The sequence below is a fragment of the Columba livia genome, chromosome 4 (assembly GCF_036013475.1).
Source record: "Columba livia isolate bColLiv1 breed racing homer chromosome 4, bColLiv1.pat.W.v2, whole genome shotgun sequence".
In the NCBI taxonomy this organism is placed as follows: Eukaryota; Metazoa; Chordata; class Aves; order Columbiformes; family Columbidae; genus Columba; species Columba livia.
In genome coordinates, this window is record NC_088605.1 from 49,635,883 (window position 1) to 49,648,886 (window position 13,004).

General features: G+C 42.9%; 1 protein-coding gene across 50 annotated transcripts in view; it reads right to left on the bottom strand.

Moving 5' to 3' along the window:
* ADGRL3 (adhesion G protein-coupled receptor L3) overlaps positions 1–13,004 on the bottom strand; it is a 385,183-nt gene that overhangs the window by 13,446 nt on the left and 358,733 nt on the right. For 25 of the 50 annotated variants that reach the window (XM_065061628.1, XM_065061593.1, XM_065061606.1 and 22 more), the window contains one exon: positions 580–708. The exons of 21 other annotated variants lie outside the window; for them this stretch is intronic. In XM_065061628.1, the coding sequence (XP_064917700.1) occupies positions 580–708 (129 nt within the window). Of the gene's footprint in view, positions 1–579; positions 709–2,393; positions 2,468–13,004 lie in introns of all 50 variants that reach the window. 4 more of the 50 variants (XR_010472325.1, XR_010472327.1, XR_010472324.1 and 1 more) reach the window with 1 other exon arrangement.

Genomic DNA, 13,004 nt, shown 5'->3' on the forward strand with positions numbered 1-13,004 from the left:
TTTTCTTAGGGATCAAAGGCAGTTTTGCTTTATTTGCCCCCCCCTTTCTTTCCCCCCTGCTGACCACATTTTTCTATGCCATTTAAAACGAGAGCAGCTTCAGTGGCCAAGGCCATTTCAGCTTCACTTACCTTCAAGGGTGTTCCTGCTTCTGAAATAAATGGTTTAACAAGGAAATGTGCTGACAACAAAGACAGGGATGGATACATCTGACAAAATACATGTATGAGACAAAAACAATACAAAGGCAAAGAGATTGAAAAAAAAAATCGAAATCAAACCCACTATGAATGCTATGAGTGGAACTGATGAGGGTCTGTCAAAGCAAACTTGATTGCTCATGGAAAAAAAGCCTTCAGAAAACGGAAAGATGCACTGAAATAAAAGGAAGGAGAGGGGATCTTTTATTTTTTTGTGCCCAGTTCAGAAAAATCCCAAAGTGTGTGTGCATGGGGAGGGGAACAAAACAAAAATTAAAACAAAAGAAAAAAGAAAAAAAAAAGAAAAAATAAATGGGCCAAAATAAGCCACAGAAAATGGAATTCTCACTAGCAAAAATAGAGAGAAACTCCAGCACACCTTGTGCGTTGTACATGCTGACGGAAGGGTTGTTATAGACCGCTGATTCCCCGAGCAATGTATTATAAGGGTTGTTAGTGCCATGAGGACGAAGCAGAGCATTGGTTATAAGATGATTAGCCATGGCTCCTGGAGCAGCCCAATAGAAAGACAGAGAAAAACAAACAAACAAACAAACAAAAAAGGTCAATCAGGCAAATGTGGTATTAAAAAAAAGAGAAAAAAGAACATTCAGAATGACAACAGTTGAAATAGTCCTGATTACGAGCAGCCAGCTAATTAGACTCAGAAAACTGTATGCCACTAAAGCAGCACAGATGTTACTGACAATGCACAAACCCAAACCGATGCAAAAGAAAATGGATCAGTAAGCAGATAAGCTACATTTATGGTGGTTCCTCAGTCACTTGGGGTGTAAGCAAGGCTCTGCCCACATGCTTGCTACAAGGAAAGAAAAGAAGATGGCAGCCTACACAATGCAGGGGAAGGAAAACTCTCTGGAAAGTGCCAAATGAATTAAATTAAAAAAAAAATAAATTAAAAAAAATATATATATATATAATGACTAACAGAAAACAGCACATTCAAGTCCCACTATGGGCTAGGATCTATTCTACTAGTGCTTTGCAACACGTCTAAAATACAGAATTCAAAAGAATGGATGGAAAAGGCAGCCTCTCTGAAGGCTCTCGGCACTGTCTCACATCTAAGAGGGTGAGTTCTGCTTTGGTCATGGCTCTATTGTATTGCCTGGTGCCACCGCCAAGCACACCCAAACCCACTCTTGAAGGTTACAGCACTGCAGTTCCAACCGGTGTTTCCATTGGGAGCAAGAGCTGCCACAGAAACACGTTTCCAGATTCTCCATTTGCCCCGTAAATACTTTTTTCCCCATTCCCAGTCCTCTTTGCTGTCGTTTCCCAGCACCCAGACAGTCCTCTCCCTTGGGTTTGTCCTTTAGAGTCTTAGACTTCTGCTTTACATGACTATCACGGCTCGGCAGGTGGCCGCCAAGACCTACACCTTGTCTTCCTATCGCAGGCATCAACCCATGAAGCAAAACCTTCCAAGCTCTCTTTTAGCTGATCTACAGAACCAGAAAAACCCTTAAGACCTTGCTTCAAATCTCCCCTGCAATCCAAAGAGACAACTGATTAAAAATTTGACTCCAGGGCAATTCTCACTCTCATCGGTAGAGCAGGAATACCAAAGGACACCTCCAGGGCTAAACAAAACCTTTTTCCACCAGGAAAGCAAGTTTTTGGTGGGGTGACTTGAGATGGCCAGGTCAGGGCTGTAGAGGGTTCAGCTTACCAGACTGTCACCAACATCTCCTGGCCCGAACCCAAACCAGCATCCAAAAAGCCAAGCCCAAATCCAGCCAACCTTGCTGGGATGTTGAAGATATATATGCCTCAAGTGCATCTGGCTAGTACAAATCCCCTCAGCGGTGAGCTCTCTGAAAGCTCACATCCACTAATTATTTTAAAAAAAGCAAATATTGGCCAAAGCCAAAGCTAGGTGGAGGTCTCTGGAGCTGCCTCCTGTGGCGCTAGGCCTGGCTCCATTTCCCAGGATGGTGTTTCTCTGTGTCTCTGCAAGGAAAGGAAGGAGCAGCCTGATTTCCTTTGTCCTTGTCACCTCCCTTATCCCCCTTATCCTTCCCAGCCCCAAGTGGACGGCATTAATAGGTCACTTCATGGGCCTTTGGAGCGCAGGGACAAAGTGGAAGGTGGCACTTGTAAGGGGGCTGCATGCCAGGGAGGCTCCTCAACACATGCAGCGGGGAAAAAAAACAACTTGTCTTCTCTCACCTGATATCTTTGGCTATGCTGATGGCAAGCAACATGAGCTGCTGTATTTGGAAATAAGGAAATAAAGCTGCCTCCTGTAAGAACATTATAAGGAACATTATATGAATGCTTAACTAAGCAACCTTGAATGTAACTAATAGGTAAATCCTTGCTTTCTGGTAATGTATTTTCCATCAATCTGGCATGAGAGACAGTAGGAAACACTTCTCATGCTAGTTTTATACCAGTGTGAATACTAAGCTCATTAGAATGGTTTCTGCTTTCGTAGAATCATTTAGGTTGGAACAGACCTTTAAGATCAACCAGTCCAAACCATTAACCCAACACTGCTAAGTCCACCACTATGCCACGTCTCTAAGTGCCACATCTCTGCGTCTGTTCAATCCCTCCAGGGATGGTGACTCCACCACTGCCCTGGGCAGCCTGTTCAAGTGCGTGACAACCCTTTCCGGGAAGAAATTGTTCCCAATATCCAATCTAAACCTCCCTTGGCAGAACTTGAGGCTGTTGCCTTTCATCGTGTCACTTATGTGGGAAAAGACACCAACACTCTCCTCACTATATCTTTTAGTCACACTGGGCCATAAAGGATTCAAAAAGGGGCTCACTTTTATACAGGTAACAGGAATAGGCAGAGTTAATACGATATAATCCTCCCATTTCAGATTTAACACAATTTCCAACTCAGTGCCTATGAGATTTGATATGGAGGAGAAAAATATACCTGCTGCACAGTTCTGAATGCTTTTGCTTGAGGCACTTTAAAATGGTAACTGCTAGAAAGAGCATCTTACTCAAGATATCCCCACTCTCATCTTGTCTAGCAATCCCTGGCATGCAGGAACAAGCTGATCCTGCCACAGCCGGGCAGGTCAAGCTTTTCTGCATGGAGGGATGCTCTTGCTGTGTGAGAAGGGGCAGATCTGTGTCAGCATATAACGCTTCATTTGCCTGCATTCGACAGGGCGATGGGCTCTGAAGCGAGCTGAATTCACACAAACCTGGCTCTTTCTGGGTCCACAAACCAACTTCTAAATGCATGACTCTGGCTAGGAACTTGACAAAAGCTGAAAATATAGAGTAAGTAATTTTTGCTCTCTGGGGTGTATAGAAGAGGATGCTTGGTATAACAAAACAGCCACCCATTCCTGTATGCAAAAATACAGCATCCTCTGCCCTCCTCTCCCTTGATTTCTGTGTGTGTTAGGATTTTTTCAATTTGCTGATCAAAATGCCACTTTTGATGGCATTGCTGAGTAATTCTCCTGATGCAAATCTGAAAAAAAAAAAAAAAGCTATCACTTTCAGATACTTTTCAACACTTTCACAAACACAGCCGTGCCCAAGCACTCTGCAGCAGGTACCCAACGTGGCAGGCTGGCCGTGATAAACTTCACTCTCTCTGCAGGTCACAGTAAATGTAACCTTTGTCATCTTAAAACCAAAATGATATACACCTTGTATTTGCTAATTTAGGGTCTTGTTTCTCCCGGGCTGCTTTAGTGCTCCTCAAAGGATACTGAGAGAAAAGGATGGCATTCAGGCTCCAGATAAAATAATAATACACCAAACAAATTCCCATTATTGGGTTTCTCCTTCCCAGGAGGGAGAGATAAAAAGGTAGCACCAGCCATACATTTAAGTATCATCCTGCCTTTTTCATAACATTTTATCATTGCTATAGCAACCAATGGGGTTGTTATGAAAAGTGGATTAGGTCTGCAGATGAGGGACGAGCAGAAGGAGCAGGTGGACTACCAAACTATGAACCTGTTTTGCGTGAAAATGGCCTTGGTAATAAACAGCCAGCAGAAACTTAACAAAGCAAGCATGGGATGGAAGTGGCACGCACTCACAAAATATCACGACGGAAAGCAAAGAGGTTTATTCTGCAGCCTCATGTGCTTTCATTGTCTGTGGCATGACAGCGATTTCTCCCAGCAAGTCACACTGTCCTGTATCATTCTCGCTTCCCTACATTTCGGTGATAACGCTCCCTATGCAAATCCTTTCTCTGACATCTTCTGAAGCACCTGAGCCCAGCATACAGCCACTACTCGTTATTTACTTTATTTTGGGTGATAGCCTTCAACTCAGCTGTGCTGAAATGCCTTCAGTTCTGCTAGTTGAAGATGCCCTACTGAAAGCAAATGCAACCTGCTTCCAAAACCTTATCATGCTGTGTATGTGTGGGATCATGAATGTGGAGTTGGGAAAAAAGACAGGGCTTCAAACTCACATGTTAAGCTGAGCATCTCCTTGTTCAGTGAGATAAGATGATCAAAACCAGCAAATATATTTAACAGCAGGATAGTCACCTTTGAAAAAATATCCCCTACGATTACACAGGTACAACTACAGCCCCAAGTCTCCTTGTTTCCCCTGATATTTGACCAAAGTCCAGTACAAAATGAAGCTGTCAGGCCAGCTCTGATATCCAAAATGACATTCAAATTAAGGTTTTGGGCAATGCCAGTGCTTGGTTTGAGGTTTCCTGATGCTGGAAACTGCTGGGTAATTTGCAGATGTTTGTGTCCCTCTCATAGCATCGGGGACCATCATGATCCAAGGGCTGAAGATCCAGCCTTTGTTAAAGGATTTGAAAGTGTTTAACAGTCTAAGAGGAGGCACAGCCAGTGCTCAGGGAGTAGGGAGAGATTTGGAGGGTTGTGCATTTGACTTGCAAACTGAGAAAACCTGCTAAGGGAAGCCAACCAGGACAAGGAAGAGGAAAATCACACAGTTTTTACCGTCACTGCAACAACACACAGAGGATTCAGATCACTGTGTTTATCTCCATTGTGTGCCTGTGAAAGCAGGTATCATTTTAATGACCACACAAGTAAACAGTACCTTTTTCTTCCCTAAGACAGAAATTGATGTCCTTGATGCAGAATAACACTGAATGTAGAAATAATGTTTTGGAAGAGCTTGGTGTTATGACTGTAGAGGAAAACTGCACCATGTTAAACGCAAGTATGATTTACGCACTTGCTGAAAGCAAAGGTTGAAAATGCTGATGACAAGCACGCGTGGCCAGACTCTAGATTGTATCATTCAGGAACAAAAATTCAATTAAGTTTTTGTGGGCAGCTGGCTGACGAAGCCCCACAAAGGCATTTAAGCTGACGTGAATCATGTGTATACGCTACTCAACAGCAGTTTTGCTAAGGAGAACAAATCAGTTGACAAATTCCATCGGATGAACTAGTGAATCAACAAAATGCTTCAAAAATGTCCATACAAAAATCAGTTTTCAACTTTTGTTCAAAAAAAGTGGTTTGTCTGAAAGCTGGCTGGGACTTTTCCTTATGATGTCACTATTTCATTAGAGTAGAAACAGAAATAAATAGCTTAGAAAAAGCACATCTTGAGTCATAACAAAATGTTTCATTCCCTCTGACCCAGCGGTTCCAAAATGCAGTTTTTCTTGGGCTTTTTTGGGGTTTGTTTTCAGAAGACAGAAACAAAAGCATGTACCACTACGTCTGTACATCACTTAGCATTAACTTACTTATTCCACTTTACTCCTGGGGAAAGCAAATAGATTCCAAGTAGGTTTGCACAAGTCAAAGCTCTCGTCTTCATTGTGACTTTCCCTACTGGCATTCAGTAGCGTCCTTTTCTGCATTACAGGCAACGTTTTTGAGTATTTAAAGAATCCTGGTCTTCCACGTGCTCCCTTGCAATTTATTCCAATAGCTGATGCAATTATGAAAAGTGAAATAATACATATTTGCTGGAGGACAACAGGTATTTTCAATATTTTTCCTGGTTCCCTCCAACAAACACTCTGCTGTTTAGATTTATTGAGCTGTGTTCTTATAATAGCCAACGGGATTCAGCTAATAAACTTCAATAAACCTCCCTATTAAATTTCTCTCAAATAGGTTTGTTGTCACTTGCAGCATCTAATCTATTCATTGAGATGCTATTAATACTGACTGCAGCGAAATGGAGTTTCAGCAAATGAGGTTGTTAAGCTCTGGGCCGTCTTCTGCCAAATGAAACATTCAGTGTTTTTATGATGAGACAGGGGTGGGGATAGTATTTCTTTGTCCCTTTTTTACCCTCATTTTCTTCTGCAATATTTTTCAGATGACAAACTGGATTATAATCTGAAGGTCACATTCAATACACACAGCTCGTGTGTTTATAAATATATACTATTTATAAATAACTCCCTGCTCATCAATGCCTTCTCAACTACCTGGAACAGAAATGTTGTCCCAGGACAGGACATTTTTTACCCCTTTGACCCCTTCCAAGGGTTTATACCTTTCTGTACCTTGACTATACAAACGTGCATTATCCCCCGTTGCTCCTGTTTAAGCTTATTTCTTCCTAGCCCTGAGCTATTACCAAAGACGGGTGGAAGTGGGACCACACTTATCGAATTCTGTACAAGCAGCCACACTTTTTCCTTCCATCTTCCCAGTCACCATATTAAGATTGCTCTGCAGCAATACCAGCTGGATCTAATACTCCCCAAAGCCTGCTCTGATTTCAGAAATTGCCTTGCCCTTACTTTTCTTCTTTAAATCTGTTCCACCTAATGACTGAACTTCCAATTATATGGCTGTCAATCCAAAAATCAAAGCCGGCTCATAATATCTCCCAAAGGAAGAATGCCATGTCAGTCACTGAAATCACCGCAACAAATCTCAGCTCCCTCAGTCTCAGGCAGCACAGAGGCAAAATAAATGAGAAGGCAATCGACAGTGGTGTTGATTTGGCACTTAGGCGGAAATAGGAGTTCAATTCCCAAAGTTTTAATCCTCGATAAAGAAAATCATAATTTTCCTGGCATAAAATGTATGACTGATTGAAAAAAGAAAAAAGAGGGGAGTGAAAAAAGGGAGAGCAGAGGCAATTTGCTAGTCCAAAAGGACGGTGAGTTTCCCTTACAAACAAAAAATATCTGGAATTTCTCCCTACTTCATATGTAATTATTAGGATTGTTCATTTTGAGGTCAGATGCTGACATTTAGCCAAACCACCAGGTGCTTAAGAGGGCCATGGAGATTTCTATCTTGCAAACAGCAATCCCTCCCAGCTGACTCGCTGCAACTGCATGTGGACTTCTCCATCCAAATAATCCAAATACATCACAAGGGGACCCACCTGGGGTATCCGTGGGGTTGGGGGCTCTCAGGGGACAATGTGTGTGGTCTGTAAGGGTTACAAGAGGGAAGAGAAGCAGCAGAGGGGCACAGGGGATGACACCAGAGAGCTTCACAGTAAAAATGCCAGTGGCGGCGAGATGGAGAGGTAAAGGAACAGCCGGGACCAAAAAGGAATAGAAACTGAAATTTGAATTAAGCACAGACACCTCTCAGCACTTTGCAAAAAAGGGAAAATTGGGAAACTCTGGGGAAAAGTGCTGTGCCTTATATTTAAAGCAAGGACAATGAAGAAATGAGATATAGACATCCACAGATGATGGTCCCTGAATGGTCAGAGGGACTGCTGCCCCTACCAGGGCCACACCAGGCTCAACCTTGAGAAGTTCCCTGCATTTATCTCCAAAAAACCCTGATTATGACTGCAAACAGAGCACAAAGCATCTAAAGCATCTCCTAGGAGACCTCAGGTTGAGCCAGACTCACCTCTTGCTCTACATATCATGCAGTGATGGTACTCATAGAGTGAAGTGTCTGTGGGAGACTGATGCTTTTCTTTAGCCAAATAATTTTTGCTCAACCCCCCTCCCCCCCCACACCAACAAAACAAAACAAATTCTTTTATATTCAAGAATACTTTGATGAGTTTCTTCTACCTGTAGGTGCATTTGTGAACCAGGAAAACAACTCCAGGATATCCTGGGAGTCTGTGGTGCTGAACCTGCCTATCTGAGTGCCACAACAAGAATAAAAAGAAAAAAAAAGAAGCAATCTGGCAAACTTGAAAATGCGTTTAGAAATTACATGGGTCCACCACTAACTCTGCCTGCTGACATGTACATTCATACAGCCACAACTGGAAAAGAAAAAAAAACCCAGACTGTAAAACCATTGCTCTGAAAGATGTGAGATGAAAACTTCGCAGGAGAAACGGGGGCACTGTTTCCTGCCAACTGCAAACAGAAAACAAAGAGGAAGAAATCAGAGAAGTGTTTATGCTCTAGTATCTCTGAACCACAAGAAGAACCACAGGTACTACTCAGAGTAGGTTTGAAGCATTTAGGCAGATGGTGAGGGATCAGTTGATGGTGCCCTCTGAATATCCTACTGAGATGAGCCGAGGTGTTCCCACCTCTCCCAGAGCTTGCCTGCATGCTATTTGCTTTACACGCAACATAAATTCAGGAGGAATCCAGTGGTCACACTGGTCACATCAATCCATCAAGGAGTGAACGAGCATCTTGAGAAAGATTGACACACAACAGGAGCATTTCCACAGTCCAAATTTTCCCCTGCTCTCCGGTGTCTCTGGGCACAGTCAACAAAGGGTCAGCATTGCAAATGGGTTGTAATAAGCCCAGGGTAATCTTGATTTTCCTTTTTCAATTTTACTCTTTTCTTTCTTTCTTCTTTCTTTCCCTGCCTCGCCATCTTCTGCCCGTCTCTCTTTTCCCACAGCTCTCATCTTCTGGAGTGATGGTTTCCTATCAAAGGCAGAATTTCCCCTTCTATTTTGTTTCCTACATAACTGCTTCTTAAAAATGCAGGCTAATATGGCCACCTGAAGATAATTTAAAACTTCACCCACCCTCCCTGCAACACAAACAGTCGTCCCCGCTGAGTTAACAGTGTGGAGATGATTTCAGCCTGGAAATCACATCTTAATTGTATTTTTGGGTGGGTGGGAGGAATTTGATGGGAGATTACATTTAGGAAACAATCAGGTCTCAGTTGGGTTAGAAATCAGGATATTAATGTTCTTCATTTTAATTTTCCTCTCTGACTCAGATTCCCACTGTTTGAATTTGAGCTCAATTTGTTCAGTTCATTATGAAGAAATCCACATGAATTTGACATTAAACTGATTATCTCTGAAAACAGTAGCAATAAGTTCCCTTTTTCCTGTGTATGTTTCAGATTAAGTCTTTGTGGTGGATAGAAAAACACAGGAGAAAAATAATAAAGCAAAAGGAAATCAAGTATTTATTTTGGAGTGCTACTCAGAAGCTGAGATATTGAATGACACTTAAGCATCTGGGGAGAAAAAGCAAAGGACAGGGGTAAAAAATACTCTAACTTCCATTTCCCATTTCAGCATGGGAAGAAGCGGGAGGGAACACAGTTTTTCTAGCCAGGAATAATACCTGGGGATTGGACTAGATGATCTCCAGACGTCCCTTCCAAATCCATCCATCCTGTAATTCCTTTCTAAACCAAGAAAATCTCAGGGCTTCTTGATGACTATATGATGGGGTGAGCACATGCTCCCTACTGAACAGAGCCTTGGAGTCACAGGGATGAATTCCGATTTATGAGTCACCATAAAAGCTGCCAGAGGTCCTGGGCTCCAATGCTGCACCAGACTACAGGGTCCTGACAGCATCAACAGGTCATAGTGGCTGTGATGATAGCCCTGCCCAGCCCTGGACACGTCAGCGCATTTTCCTATAACAAGCACTGGCTCATACCAGCAACAAACTCGTCTTTGCCGCTCTTCAGCCTAACCAAAATAAGGAACTTTCTTTAAGAGAGCACTTCCATTTTTACTCTGGAAAAAAGAAATATATATATATCAACTCCCTAACCTGAAAACCTGAAGGGTAACAAAGCATCACAGAGTTCACCAATGTTTTTTTTTTCTCTCCCAGTTGTCTCAGATCCAAAGAGAGACAGTAATTCCCATACCAAACAGACCATCCTACATGCGTCCTTTTTGGACCAGTTTTTCAGCACTTCATCCATTCTCCTTCTGGAGATATCTGAAATGGTTGTGTATATGTTAGGAGTCAAGAGTGAGTATTTGTTTTCATTACTCAACATACTATGCCAGGCAAGTTTGGGGTTATGCTTGAAATTCCTGGTATCACAGTATCACAGTATGTTTGGGATTGGAAGGGACCTCAAAAGATCATCTAGTCCAATCCCCCTGCTGGAGCAGGAACGCCTAGGTGAGGGAATAGAGTGTACTATCAGCAAGTTTGCTGATGACACTGAGCTGGGAGGAGTGGCTGACACACCAGAAGGCTGTGCTGCCATCCAGCGGGACCTGGACAGGCTGGAGAGTTGGGTGGGGAATAACCTGATGAAATTTAACAAGGGAAAGTGTAGAGTCCTGCATCTGGGCAGGAACAACCCCAGGTTCCAGTATAGGTTGGGAAATTACATATTAGAGAGCAGTGTAGGGGAAAGGGACCTGGGGGTCCTGGTGGACAACAGGATGACCATGAGCCAGCACTGTGCCCTTGTGGCCAGGAAGGCCAATGGCATCCTGGGGTGTATTAGAAGGGGGTATGATAACCGAGATTAAAAAAATGTTACGGCAAATAACTTTGTGGAGAGGAGGGCTAAATAAAAGATAATCTGGAGCTGAAAAAAGCCATGAGCAATGCTATGTCTGGTAATTCTGAATACAGTTACATATCTAAAAGAGGGATGCACTAACACAGACACCATATTCCAGAGTGATGCGCAGGAGCTTCATGGAGGAAGAAGATGGGATGGTAGAGAAGGATGGGGAGATTCTGGGGAAAAGGATCATTTTCTCTCTGGTTTAGAAAGGGGGTTGCTGCCTGAATACTCTGGGAAAAATACCAACACACAATGAATGTTTAATGTGGAATAATACAAATACTTTCATATAAAAGATATCTAGTCTGGGAAGGCTGGAGAGAAACGGGTACACAAGCCTGTTGTATCAATGTTGGGCAGGAAGGCTACTAACCATCCAACTCAAGGGTTGCACTTGAATCCTCTGAGCTTCTGTTGCATACTTGTAAATAAAATATTAACGAAACGGCCCTTCTAAAGTTTGATTTATGTATTAAAATACTAAGAGGCTGACAAAAAGTGTGAAAACCACATTGCCTCGCCAGTCTGTTCAGGCTGCAACTCTCTCTGGAGAGACTGAAAAAGACAACTCAGGCTCTAGGCAAAGCCTAACCCTTTCTTTTCATCTGGAATAAACGGGATAATGTGTGAAATATTTGGGGCCCCATGCAGTTGGGATTCCTGTTGATGTCAGGGTATTTTCCTAGCAGAACTGACCACCTGCTGCTTTGAAGATGCTAACTCCCAAAGAAATATTTCCTCCTCTATGTTGCAGATTCTTCTGTCTACTGGAAAATAAAATAATAAAAAACCCAAACATGCCTCCCTGTGTGAAAAAGAGGGAAGAAGCACAACTTATTCAAGTCACTTGAGTGTCCCACCTTCCTTTCCAAAACAGTTATCAGGCTGTTTCTGTAGTCAGAGGAGAGATCCAGGCCCTTCGGGTGATTCACCTCCTCTGATGTTACACAAGGCAAAAAAGCTGGATGAGATCCACTTTGAAGATGCCTCCCCTGGCAGTTCATTTCCCAACTGACCTTTAAGTAACAGGCACATCTAGTGACAGGCTCTCGTCACGCTGGGATGAAGATTGCCCACTTGAAACCTCTTCACAGCTTTCCCAATTTACAGTCATACTCTTTTCATTTGCACACACCAAAAAAAAAAAAAAAAAAGCCTAAACCGATAAAAGAGAGATGTCTGTCTTCTGCACCCGCTGCAACAGGGGAGTAAATCAACTTACTAACTAAAGGAGAGAATGTTTCATGCATACCACATTTTGGTTTGCAGCCGAGACGGAGTGATGGATGGCTGAGGGAAACAGTGGTTCTTGCCGTAACCTTTGTGCAACAACTGACCTCCCTCTAAATTAGCCCTGGAGCAGCCTGGGTGCAGCTCTCCAGTCTTCGACGTGAAGACAGAGAGAGGTGCAAGGGTAACGCATGTGGATAAATCAGGTATTTGCGGTAATGGCGATCAACAAATCTGCAGTGCAAAGGGGAAAATATTCTGGCACAAAAACCATCAGAGCGCAGCAAAAGAGAAAAGAATATCTCCATGTTAACCGCACTGCCTTCCCTTTTGTGCTGATTTGGGTGATATATTACAAATAACGTTCAGAGAACCGAATCATATGCCCCTTGCTCCCCAGCACTCAGTAGCTGATATTATTAACAGGGCAGCACAAATCCTTCAAGCCTATCCTCAGGCAAAAGTTGCTCTAAAATGAGTGGGAATTGTAGGTGAATAAAGACTGCATAAGAACCAAAGTCCTAACTCCATTCTTGGTTGAGTTTTGCAGTCCAGCTGTCAGAACTGGAAGTTCTTCAGATTTTCACCATCAAGAGAAACCGCTGGGCCCAGTAATCCCAATTCTACCCTGTCTTAATTCCAGCATCAACTACGCACATACACAAACCGGATTTTGGCATCCACTTGCTCAGGGCCAAGCCATAAAATAATTGTCTTGAGGGAGAAAGAAACCAATCTCTGAGGCTCTTTTTCTGGTATTCCATTACCGTCATTTTCCCGTAACTCCCTGAAAAAAAGACTTTTAAAAAAAAGCTGTTCAGCTTTCCTCCCATGCCAGGCACCACGTTTTGTCTGGCACAGACGTTTCCAATAGCCTTTCCTCTGCAGACGTCTCTAAAGTTCACATCAG